General features: G+C 41.3%; 1 protein-coding gene across 1 annotated transcript in view; it reads left to right on the top strand.

The window, feature by feature from the left end:
• elfn2b (extracellular leucine-rich repeat and fibronectin type III domain containing 2b) overlaps positions 1 to 12,943 on the top strand; it is a 49,336-nt gene extending 36,393 nt beyond the window's left edge. The window contains 3 exon segments of the mRNA XM_020588185.1: positions 8,547 to 9,211; positions 10,323 to 12,335; positions 12,337 to 12,943. Coding sequence (XP_020443841.1) covers positions 8,870 to 9,211; positions 10,323 to 12,335; positions 12,337 to 12,819 — 2,838 coding nt within the window. The 5' untranslated portion in view covers positions 8,547 to 8,869 and the 3' untranslated portion in view covers positions 12,820 to 12,943.
• The last annotated feature ends 673 nt before the right edge of the window (positions 12,944 to 13,616 follow it).

The following is a 13,616-nucleotide window of genomic DNA, read 5'->3' on the forward strand; positions in this document are numbered from 1 at the left end:
CCTTTTGTAGTTCTATACTCTAAAAGGTAACACATGCAAGTTCTTTTCTTTTTTTGGAGAGATCACCAACTTATCACAGAGAAGGCAAAACTGAATGATTACCGAATCCATCTCAGGGCTGTGAGAATTGCTATCCAAGTTATGAATATGATTGTGAAGCTGCTATTTTGTGAACACATCAGTTTGCTGTACAGGTTACTGCTGATTCATCATCATTCTTTATTTTATTTCTGATCTTACGCTTTGAATCCTGCTTCTCTCACCCCGCGTACGGAGCTTATTTTCCATTTCCCATTTACTCTTTCCACACATCTGTTTCTCCTGTGCTCTTTGTACCTTTCTCATTCTTTCTGCCATTCAGCGTCTTCTTCAGAAACATCTTTTCAACTTTAAATTTATTTTATATTTCTTTTATATCTGTACTTGCCCCCCTACACCCCCACCCTTGTTCATGCTTTTGTACCTCCAGCATTGATATATTGTTGCTGTAACCTCACTGGTGCAAGTGTGTAGGCTGAAATATACCACATGTATTGATAGTGCCAAATGTGCTGTGCTTTGACCAAGACCTTAACTTATAGTCTTGAATGTCAGAAACCGTTGATGTTAAACCCACAACTGCTTCCTATTACACATGCATGTGTGTTTGTGTTTGTAGATGAACACTGATATTCTTGCAAAACGTTCCGGCTGTGTTTGTTAGTATTTGTGAATCTATTAATTTTCTGTAGATGAAAAACCTCCAGGGCATTCTAGCCAGAGGAAACTCAATATACTCTCAGCTATAACATACTGGTATAAGATGCCAGAATTCTGAAGGAAAGCTAAGGCACCTTACTAAATAAATCATATGATAATTCAACCAGTAGCAGTCAGCACATTTTTGCATTGGTGCTTAGTTTTTGCATTGTTCCTTTTAAGTTTTAAACAGCATGCCATGAATAAAAGGATATGCAGATGCACTCCTCATATTGTTGAGTGACAGAGACAACAGGCTTAAAACACCTCAAGGTATTTAGAACAGTAAATAAGATTTCTATAGGATTAAAACGACAGATAAAGGCAGTGGGGGATCTTTTTTTTTTAGATCTGTCTTTATCATTAACATGTTTTCAGTGGTGGGCTGCGTGCTGGCCCTTCTGTTGATACTGTGTGCATGATCTGTGCAAGCTTGTGAACTTTTTGAACCTGTCAGTTTGAAGATTTGAATCCAAAACAGACGGGTTTAAATCGTGCTTTCCTAACACTTATGCAGCTGCTCTTCTTGAGATCCAGTATGAAAGACCTTCACTTTCCATAATTCACATCTGCTATGAAAGTAAATGTATGTATGTATGTATGTACTGTAGAGATTATTTTTATCATCTTCTACCACAGGGCCATGAATCCATTCTGCCCCACATGGCATTGCTCAGGGTGCTATCTCTTGACATTTTACTGACCTCCATCACTGAGTCATCCACTCTGCCCTTTGTAGATCACATCATCTCGCTTCTGTTCTCCCTCAGCACAAGTCTGATAGGGGTCCACGCCACATGTCCTTCCCTCCGCTGCTTTTCCCCAAATCTCTAGAAAGAACAGTATGCTTCTTTCCACATGGTTGCCATAACTGCTCTTGAGTTTCAACCCCCAACTCTCTTTGGCTTTAACTCTGGCTCTCTGCTAGAAAACTCTCCAACCACCCCGCGATCTCACGAGGCCCAGCCTCACTTTGGTACCACATCGTTTGGCCTTGTGCCGAGTCATTTTGGGGTGGAAAAGGAATGCTGGTAGTAGTTGTGATATAGCGATCAGTTGGGGAGGCTTAGGTGCTCCGCTCCATTTATCCCCAGACCTTCGGGCACATTTCTATCATGCTCCATTGCATCACTACTTCGTCCTGTGAGGTATCCAGGAAATGGATATGATGTCATGCATGAGCGGCCACAGATGACACTGGTCTAAACGTCACACATAGGCAAACGGATATAGGCACAAACAAAAAACATCAGGAAGGGCAGAGAGAAGTTATACATGTTCTCTAGTTGGACATGAGAATGAAATATGAATTAGAGTAGGTCAAACCTTTATAACAGCCCATTTTATTCCTTTCTGCCTTTTTTCTCTGCTTGTGTTGATTGCAGTGTCTGTGACAAAGAACCAAAGGTCAAACACAGCACCTCATCGCCTTTGTCTCAGCTGTCTTACACACTGCACTCTCTCTCTCTGCTCCCTCATTCGTTCTGCTTTTCCACTCTTATCTTCCTCATTTATTTATATTCTTCTACATTTTTCTGTTCTTCTCAAAATATGAGAATAAAAGCACGATTATCCAGACAATTTATGCATCCTTAAATGCATAGACAAAGATAGGAAAATGTATATACACTGCAGACAGATTGTATATGAAGATGCACACTTAGAAAAGAAATGCATATTTTTAAACTGCCACGAGTGAACAAGCAACATTCTGTTCAGCAGTACTTGACAAAGTAGTACCACTGCTTTTATCAGGCTCCTCTTATGGCCACTTAGAAATCATGTTCCACTCATATACAAGGTGAAGCTCTCGGAGGACTCTCTTCTGTCTGTAGTTGTTTGTCTCATCTCCAGGCCCTGTGTGAAGTAGAGAGGAAAGAATGTTTTGCTCACAGCCCCAGCCTCACCATACTGTACCACAGGAAACTGGTCTAAATTAGAAGGAAGTGAAGCAACAGGGCAGACCTATGAAAAGAAAGTGATATGGGGAGAGGTGAAAAGGAAACAAACTGAAGGAAATTAAGAGACAGGAACAAATATCAAGGCTTCAGGAGGGATTAGAGGAGTTGCAAGAGAAATAGAGGAAGTGGGAGGGTAGAGAGATTGAGATGGGAGGAAGACAGGGCAAAAAATGACAGAACTAGGAGTTTTAGGGAATTCATTTTGTAGGGGTTGTTTGTGATAAACATTTTTTCTTGGGCGGGGGTCACTGTAGTCGCAGCGAACAGACCACACACTTTCAGATACACGCTTGCTTTGCTCTTGCAACAGCTGTCCCTTTGTTCCCCTTCCTACTCAGGTCGAGGAAGACATCCGCTGTCGATGGGTATGCTTGTGTGTCTTTGTGTTTCATTACAAATAGCAAACAAAAATTGCAAGGAATTAAAGTGAACATGCTTGAAAATTGTGGATGTCAGGAGTTAAAGTGAATGTGTATGGCTGATTGACAGCTGCAGCGTGCAGTATTCTTCATCTGTCATCATGAGCAAAACACCCCATGAAACTCCTTTGGCATAACAGTTACCATAGTGACAGTCTGCCCCAAAGGGAATAAAAATAGGAGTCGTTCAGGGTTGTTACACCTGCCTGTGGACTCTGAGAGGCTGTTGGTTAAAATCCTTTTTATAACATCAGTTGATGGAGGAAAGGAGCAAGATGTTAGGGTTTACATTGGAAACATGCTACAGATATAAATTTATTTAAATGAAAACTTTTTTAAATACATTTGTTTGAAATCAGCGCTTTTGTGGGCACACCCACTTTATATCAGTCTTTTTAATTTAAGATTGTCTGATTTATGTTGAAGTGAATCAAATCAATCCCATTTCTAGCATCATGATCAATAGAGCTAAATTGGAATGGGCCAGTCGATATCCCCTAAATAAAAGGATTTGGGCAAAAAAAGACCAATATAAAACCAATTTAATAGAAAATCTAATATATTTGTGTATAAGACACTGTTCAGTGACTGTTTCTCTGATTGTCTCTGAAACTTAACTGAGAACGACTGGTTAGATAAGATTGCACTTTCTGTATCTATTAGCATCCCACTACAGTCAGTTACAGGGAGATACAAAAGACAGTAATAAGTGGGACGCTGTTGACGGTCACAATTCTCAGCACCTACCAAAAACATTAATTGGCGTATTGGCAGCAATCAACATCCACTCAAACCTCAACAGTAACTGTTGGATTTGAGAGGTACTGAGTGATTTCCCAGCATTTAACACCAGGCGTTGAGCTTTTGTGTGCTGCCTTTCTGGGCTGTTTGTTTATTTGTTAGTTACAGTATTCTGACCCATTTTTATATTTTGTTATGTTTTTAATCCACTGGAGAGAGCAAAACACCGGGATGTAGTGGCTGCCACTACCTGGGGAAATGTCACTGTGCAGTGTGAACATTAACAAATAAAACATGAATTCACAATCTCCAATAAAAGGTCATTTTTTTCACTTAGTCAGTTTAACATATTTTTTAAAATAACATTTTCTTTGTGATGGTGTTGTGTAACTCAAAATAATCAAAAATGTTCTCAATATTAAATCTGCCATGCACAACTCAACACTTCTAAAAACCAAAGTACGGTGGTGTACATACAGCAACACTCCTACTGCATTAGTGTTACAAGCCTCTCCAGTTTAGCTATTAACAGTTAAGTCACAATAGTGCATGTTTTATAATGTCATTGTGTTATTAATTAGTACTTAACCATAACCACTACTTGATTTCCCGTCTGACCATGCTTGATAAATCTTTAATGCTCTTCTTGACTCACAAATTTCACCTAAAAGGCACAAGGTTCTTGTCTGATTGCATAATGCGCAGCTGCCTAAATCAAACACTAATTACACACAGACTGTGAGCATAAACTGAATGGTGCTATGTAAATTAGCCTCACTATTCCATGTGCATAAAGTTGTCTCTCTTTGTTGTGACCTGTCAGTTGAAGGTGTCCACAGATCCAAATGACAATATCATATGCAGCCAGCATCACAAGGGCCCCCCCAAATACATTTTCAATGGGACTGACAATGATACAGCTCCAAGAGGCATGTTTGTAATAGAAAATACATGGACCCTTGCTAATTCCAACACCTGTCACAGCCCAGTATTCATCTGATGTTATTAGAATTCAGGGAAGTGAGTTTCATCACCGTAGCTATTGAAGCGGAAGAGGCACACTGAAGTGATGCAAATGAAAACAGCATCCTATTCTGTTAACATTAGGCTTAATTGGCGCTGTCAGTCATAAGTGTGTTTTCATGGCAGCAGTATGAGCATGTATGCTGAGTAAATCAGGATGTGTCACATGAGGAGATGGGTGCAGTACAAGTACGTTTGTTTGTGTGTGTGATTTACACAGTGAGCACTGGCAATCTTTTCCTTAACAATGAATTTTTCTTTTTAAACTTTGTAGGCTAGGCAGGATTTTGAACTGTGGGTTGGAGAAGCAACAGTGTAATGGTTTGTCGGCCTCTGCACATAAAATGTTACACACTTAGCAGAGTAAATTCTTTGGCTGTCAAACAAGGAAACAAATGGGACATGTGTTGCTTGATTTGGGTCTAGAACTGCTTTAGTTTATAAACCCTGCTTGCAGTCGAATGATGTTCAATTCAAAATCCTCTTTCCAGCTGTACAGTTATGCAATAATAAAATTATTAGATGACGCCACTAAGGTAGAAAAGGAGGATTTGTGTTACCAGATGTTTCTGGAAGAGGTGGAAGTAGGACAGTCAGACACCTGCAGCTATGCTTGTATCACCTGCTCACCTGTTAGTATCCTTGATTTGAACCATGTCCGCTTCAGTGACCCATTAAAATTAAGTGACTGTTGTTCTTCCACAAGTGCAGATAAAAAAAAAAAGTCATAAAAAGAAGCTGTAAAATGCTTTGCTGAAATTTGGCATCATGGGATCAAACAGATAAAGTCTGGCCACCCCTGCTTAGCTTCAAGCTTGAAGATGGTTTATATAAAAACTTTTATGGAAGCACATTTTTTTGTCACTGCAGGAAAATGTTTTATCATACATTAAGTCCTACATTTTAATACTTAGAAGTGGATCAGTGTTATGAGTCATAATCTTTCTGAGACACGGGGCTCTGCATGACACACATTCCTAATTATGTAATCATATCCCTAAACAGGCACACATGCAGACCTGCTGCTTCCTGCATCCTTCATGTCAGCCCTCTGGGTTTCACTATGTAGAGCATCAAATCAGATCACGTCTCATGTGGAAGGGAAAAACCACAGACAAGAGAGACCAAGACAATAATTTGCAAGGGAATGCCCCAATACATCCGTAGTAAAGGGCTGAATAGAGACTAGAAGATGTGGAACAAATGAAATAAATATGCTGTATATAACGAGTGCAGATAATACAGGGAGGTGTTGGGTAAAGATATCAAAACAATACCTGCTAGCTAAGTGTGATTATTACAAACCAAAATGACTGAATTTATACCAGTTAATTGAAATATATAATACAGATTTACTGACTGATTTATATGTCAGTGATTTACTGTGGTGATCTGCTCCCTTCACGATTAATTATTGAAATACAGAACACTGAAGACCAGTGCAGGCTCCCAAAAGTGTACAATACATGTGGCAATATGGTTGATTATATGGATTTTAAGTTGTTTTTGCTTTGTATGTTGCTGAATGCATTTCCATGTCTCTCATGGACTAGTGAAAGGACTTGCAAAAGCAGCTTACTCATGTCTTACAGCATCACAGGGCTTGTCCATATATTTTTTTTAAAATGAAAAACACAATTTTGACCGTGTTACATGTACTACTATGTCCCATAGAAGCGTATTCTGTGGAAATAGACACCTGAAGGACTATACGTTTTGGCAGCAATAATCACAGTATTCTTGGTATCACTGGCAAAACTCCTGTTGGCTCAGTCACATTTATACTGGAAAGAAATAGTCGCTCATGTCATTGAGCTGCTTATAAGATATTTATACTGTAAGCCCTGACCAATGTGATATTACAGTAAGACACTATGTATCCTGTCAGATTGTCTGGATCAGTTTTTAATCAACAGTAGTTTACAGAAGCTTTCAGTGACCACCTGGACTTTTAAGGGTGGCTAGAGCAGGCAAAAATTTCATCTGTAGTGATTGTGATTAGATTAGATGCATTTTGATGCAGCTTTGCCTTTATATCAATAATGTAAAAATTTGTCACACGAGTGTTAGAGACCACATGCTGCATCTTCTTCTGTTTCTGCCTAATAAAAGGAGTCAGGTTATCCAGCACATGCCTAAAATAAATCTACATAATAATATTCCATTTCATACATGGCTTAGATATTATTTAATGCAGTAATAAGCCAAATTACAAAAAAGGAAGATGGAGCTGATTCTTTTCTGGGACCTCTGGGGATCCTGAACCAGAATAGACTGGAATGAATCTAATTCTCTATCAGAATTAGAAAATAATCTGAATTTGGAGCACAAGGAAGACATCTGGCCTGTCCCTCAGAGAAAGAGAGAGAAAGACTTTTGATGGAGTGATGATGAAAATCTAGAGGTTGTAAACTCAAGAGAATGTGGGATGAAAACACAATGTGAGAGAATACTACATCTGTGTGCATATAATCTTAGTATGAAGATGTGTGTGTTTGGAGTGTGTCTCCCATGCAAGTTTGTCTAAAGGTATATGTCAATTTTAGTTCATATTAATGTGTAACGTGTAATTGTAAATATCTTTTCCCTAGCTGCTGAGCCAGCAAGAAGACAATGTTTGTCGTGATGCAACAGGCAGTTAATCCTCTCCTTATGAAAATGCTTGACTGCTATTCAAATGACATGCAGATGGGATAGAGAGCTTAGGTTTTGGCAGGATAGTGTCATAACAAGGAATGTCTGCAGAGATAATGCGCTGTCAGCATTTGGGTGATTAATTCTGCATTTTGTGTTATTAAAAAAAGCAAACCTCCCATCTGAGCACTGAGGGAAGATTTGGCGGGTGCACACAGTTGTAAACCAAAGCTTGATCAGCCTTTATGAAGTGTTGGAACAATAGGGGGGTGACTAAGATCAGATCCTGTAGGCTAAAAGAGGACCAAATGGGTTTTATATTGACATGATGAGAAAGAACATCATCAGAAAACGGTGCTCAAAGTGGGCTTGTATGCACTGGTATGCTCTATTACATTTTACCCTTTGGCGTACCAGGGACCTTTGGTTGCATACTGGTTTACCAGCACTTCTCACAAGCTTCCAGTCTTGTGTTGTAAAGTGATCCACTGTTGAGATGTGTTCTCCCTATTAAAAGCATTGTTTCACATAACACCCCCCTCAGTGGTTGTGCCTAGGGTTCATCCATCTACCATGGATCTATCAAGGTTTTGGGGTGGAGCCAATCCCAGCTGACACTGGGTGAGAGGCAGGGTACACCCTGGACACATTGCCAGTCTTTCACAGGGCTGACACTTAGAGACAGGCAACCACACACACCCACACAAAGTGAAATTCAGACTCTTACATTCAAAAAGATGATTATTTAATGGCATTCTTCAGTAGATCTGTACAAGAAGTGCAGGCAATACATAAAGTGAAGGTAATATAGTATAACACTTCAATAAAATTAATTTGAAAAGGAAGTAATAGGAAGTCTTTGCCATCACGTATCCTTCATGTATTATATCAACAGTATCACAGTAGTGCTCTTCTTATGGAATTTGAAAAGGAAGTAATAAGAATTCTTTGCTGTATCCTTCATGTATTATATCGACAGTATCACAGTAGTGCTCTTCTTATGTTTTCTTTGTTGTATTCTGCTCCACAGATTCTCAATATTCCAATGATACATCCATTTCAGTGAGTCAGCCGACTTCTGAGAGTATGAAGACCAGCTGTGTCACCCAGCACTGCAGCCCAACAAAACATGGCCTAACATGGGTCCTCTACTAATCAACATGATGACCGTAAAGCTGTGACTGACAGTGAGAAGCCTTCACCCCTTTTTCAGCACCCAAACCAGACCCGTCTCCTCTCTGGAAGTTCTTCAACCTTTCTAACTTCCCTTTTTCCTGCAAACACAACCTCCTTTCTTTCCTGTCAATACAATTCTTAGTAATTATAGCACTCTCTTTTCTTTCCACTGGCACCATGCAAGGTACTTTTACCACCTCCGGTCTCCTTCTCCTTATTATTCCCTCCCTCATATTCTTCTCCCACTTTCCCAACACGGTCAAAGCAGACTGCTGGCTCATTGAGGGGGATAAAGGGTATGTCTGGCTGGCTATCTGCAGTCAAAAACAGCCGCCATATGAAACTATCCCACAGCACATTAACAACACAGTCCATGACTTGAGATTGAATGAGAACAAGCTGAAAGCTGTGCTCTTCAGCTCCATGTATCGCTTCACCAACCTGACAGACCTCAACCTCACCAAGAATGAAATCAGCTATATTGAGGATGGAGCCTTTGCAGGACAAGCCAACCTACAGGTGATGGCGAAATGGAAACGTCACACAAGAATATAGTTCACAATTCATTGGGCCTTAGTTTGAGACTAACACTTCACCTTGGCTACGGTATAAACTGCAATCTTGATATATATTGAAAAGCCACTTTCAGAAATGTTCCTTCATCAACAAGAGTAACAAAAATAGTCAGGGAGTGTATAAAAACAAAGTTATAATAAAATAATGAAAATCGTATCAGTGCAAAGGTTTCCATCCCCCATTATGAAATGTTTTCTAATACTTTGCATGTCCTCCCTAACCTCCTCCAATCTCTTTGGATACCCTCTGAGCAGCATTTGTGTTTTGTCAGGTGTAATTTTAGCTCACTCTTTATGGCATACATGTTCCAAGTTTACCATATTGCTTGGTTGTCTGCTATTACAGCCGTCTTCAAACTGAGCCATAGGTTTTCAATGATATTTAAGTCTTTAGACTGGGAAGGCCATGGTAAAATATTCACCTTATTCATTTACCTAATTCCTGAGTTGAAGTTACCCTGTGCATGGGATTCTTGTTGAAAAATCCACTGCCTCTTCCTCTTTAGCTTTTTGACTGATGGTAAGAGGCTTTGCTTTAAAATCTTCTGATATTAGGTTGCATTCATTTTTTCTTCCACTTTATGCCGCACTCCGGTGCCTGATGCAGACATACACCCCCAAAACAAGACTGTGGGAATGGCGTTCCTCTCCTCATAGACAGAGTTTTTCTCAGGAGGTTAGGGAGGGCATACAAAGTATTAGAGAACATTTCATAATGGGGGATGGAAACCTTTGTAGTGATATGATTTTCATTATTTTATTATAACTTTCTTTTTATCCACTCCCTGACTATTACTCTTACCTCTGTTTGTTTTAATCTTTGCCATATCAAAGTAAGGTGATGCAACCTCAACTGTATTTTCAGTATTTGAGGCCCCGGTAATGAGGACAGGCTGTTTAAACATAAGGGCATAACAGAAAATGACAGAACACAGCTTTATAATTATCATAAAGTGCACATACACCCAACTAAGAAATGATACATTTAAACAGAAACCACACAATATAAAAAGAAAAAAAATGCCATGATGCTACTTTGTTTGCATTTTCTTCAGGTTCTTCAGCTGGGTTACAACAAGCTGGCAAACTTAACTGAAGGTATGATGAGAGGACTCGGCCGCATGCAATGCCTCTTTCTCCAACACAATCTAATTGAGGTTATTGCCACCAATGCATTCTGGGAGTGTCCCAGCCTCAGCAGCATTGACCTGTCATCCAACAAACTTGCCCGCATTGACCCTTCCACATTTGCAGTTCTATACCGGCTGATGGTGTGTGAACTGGCAGCAAATCCATTTCATTGTGGCTGTGATCTTTATAGCTTCCTAATGTGGTTGGAGTCCTTCAACAATGTCACACACACCTATGATCGCCTCCAGTGTGAGACACCCAGGGAGATGTTTGGTTTCCCCCTACTGAGTCCTATTGCTGCTGGCCATGCTGGTCGCAATGCCAAAAACATTCTGTACCATCACTGCCGAGATGGAGTGATGATTCCAGGAATGACCTCTCTCCCGCCAGACCTAGATGGTCCTTCTGGGATTGGACCAGAGATGTTTGGAGGTGTGGGGCCCTACCACCAGCCCACCACCTCTTCTTCATCTACTGAACACAGCTTCACTCCTAGCATCAAGCTCCATCATGTCTCTTTGTCGTCAGCCTCCCTCCTTGTGCAGATTCCAAGACCCTTCAGCAAAATGTATATTCTAACGCAATACAACAACACATTTGTGTCTGATGTCATGAGCTTGAAGAACAAGAAGGAGATGATCACTCTCAACAAGCTCAAGCCACATAACAATTACACGTTCTGTGTGGGATCCACCCGCAACTTTCAGCGTTATAACCACACTTGCATCCAGTTTTCCACTCGCGCTCAAAATAATGATGACATGCTCCCTACACCTTCTACCACTACTCACTACATAATGACCATTGTGGGTTGCCTTTTTGGCATGCTCATTGTTTTAGGCTTTGTCTATTATTGTCTACGTAAGAAACGGATGCATGATGAGAAGAAGAAGTCGGTTTGTGTCAAAAAGACTATACTGGAAATGCGCTATGGACCAGAGGTGGCGGCAGCAGTGGCAAATGATCCATCAGCAGTCCACAAACTTCAGGAGCAGTCCAGAGAACATCATCAGTATCAGCACCACCATGGAGGCAAACTCCCCATGTCAACATCCTCAAGCTCAGGAATGCTACATTCAGCTAACACCAGTTCCTCCAGACTTTCCTCTATCCCTCAAGTGGAAAAAATGGCCACTGCCTTTTCAGAGGCCATGGCTACAAATAAAGGAAACTATATGGATATCAGATGTGGAGGGGTAGGTATAGATAGGGTGGGAGATGGCAGGCTTGGAGGGATGAGGGGGGAAGACTTCAGGGATGATGATGGATCTGATGTTGGGGAAGACTCAGACGATGACGGTCATGGCTCTGCATCAGAGATCTCCACCATTGCCATGGAGGTGGACAAGGTTAACCAGATCATTAACAATTGCATTGATGCACTGAAACTGGATGCTGCAACAGTTTCTGCTTCAGGTGTATCTACTAACCCTACATCCTCCTCCAATCCCACCTCCCCTCCTCCCACCAGTGCATCTTCTATTAATCGTGGCCTAATCCCACTCTCCCAAGGGATGACAGAGACGTGCCAAGTCATTACTCCCAACAAAATACCTCCTCCACCTCCACTCCCTGGCTTGAATGCCCCTCTCTCTGAGCGTCCAGGGATCACTGGTGGTGGCTTTGTCATTACTCCGCCCTACAGGCCCCCTCCACCAGCCACTGCTGTGCGCCCCATTCAGCGGCAAATGAGTGCAGATGCAGCTGTGATTGTTGTAAATGCTGTCAAGAAACAGAGCAGCACCACCTCTTGTGGACCCATGGAATGGGACAGGGAACGTGGAGGAGCTAGGGTGTATAGCCTGGATATTCCTGAGCCAAGGAGCCCAGATGCCTGTAATCAACAACAGCAGCAGTACTCAGACCGGGCCAGTCCCATGAGCTGTGTGGAGCCCCTGGAGAGACTGCCTTTAGTGGGAAGCGGGAGCTGCGGCGGATTGCGACAGTGGTGGTGCTGGTGCACATCAGGACAGCCAGAACCCACACCATTACCATCAACAGCAGCAAATACAACAGCAGCAGCAGCAGCTAGAGGTGCAGCAGGACTACCACTGCTCGGAGCATCGCCACTCTGTCCCAGCTCTCTACTATGAAGGCTCCCGCCAGGGATCCCCAGCCCAGAGAGTTTCATTCCTAAAGCCCCTGACACGCTCCCGAAGGGATGCAGCATCTTACTCCCAGCTTTCGCCTGCCCGTCACCATTCCAGTTACTCTGGCTACTCCTCCAGTCCAGAGTACTGCTCAGAAAGCTCTCTGCGCATCTGGGAGCGCTTTCGTCCCTACCGGAAAGGCCAGCGGGATGAGGCCTGTTATGTGATGGCCGGAAATGCCCTTCGAAAAAAGGTGCAGTTTGCCAAAGGCGAGGACCTGCATGACATCCTTGATTATTGGAAGGGTGTGTCAGCACAGCAAAAATTGTGACTAGGGGACCAGAATTAAGCATTGTGGCTAAAAAGAGTTAGGATGCTTTCTTTCCTGAGAGGCCTGTGGGGACAGATCATCATTTAATCATTTAAAGTTAATGGGGAAAAATGTAGAACATTTTGCCTTTGAATTTTTTTTTTTTTTTTTTTTTTTTTTTTTTTTTTTTTTTTTTTTGGCTTTTTTGGGTTTTTAAATTTGTGCTAAGAGCAAGGACTTTAAAACTGTGCCTAGGATAAGCAAGTTATTAGTGTTTTTATTTTACACTTCATTGTAGCACCATTTGTAGATCTTTTTTTAATATTTTGTTTATGGCACAGGGAGCAAATACCAACTGTGTAATTTAGGACTCGTTGGATTTGTGATCCTATGGACTGTTTTTTTTTTTTTATCAGTGCCATGTTTTCATCTATGGGTAATCAGAGGGTAAATGTCATTTTAAGCTTGTGTGATCCAAGTTTGTTATTTTGTACTGGGTGCTGTATCAATTTGTTATGTGCACATGGACATGTTTATACTTCTAGGTGGAGGGAGACTATGCGGGATGGGATCTGTACTCTGTTCCAAGTGATGAGTGAACAGTGTTGTCAAATGCTTGGCCTATCTTCCATGAGCTCCTTCATTCAACTAAGGTATTTGCATTTCAGTATCATCTGTCACACAGAAAGAATGCTTCTCCTTTCTTGAAAGAAATAAACAAGTGAACCATGAGAAAATGGTTAAGTAGGCTTGAAGATACTGCAGCACAAAGAAATCATTAGAGAGAGCAACCTTAAAATAGTGCTGTGCACCCTGAG

The sequence above is a fragment of the Monopterus albus genome, unplaced genomic scaffold (genome assembly GCF_001952655.1).
Source record: "Monopterus albus unplaced genomic scaffold, M_albus_1.0 scaffold508.1, whole genome shotgun sequence".
NCBI classification, from domain to species: domain Eukaryota; kingdom Metazoa; phylum Chordata; class Actinopteri; order Synbranchiformes; family Synbranchidae; genus Monopterus; species Monopterus albus.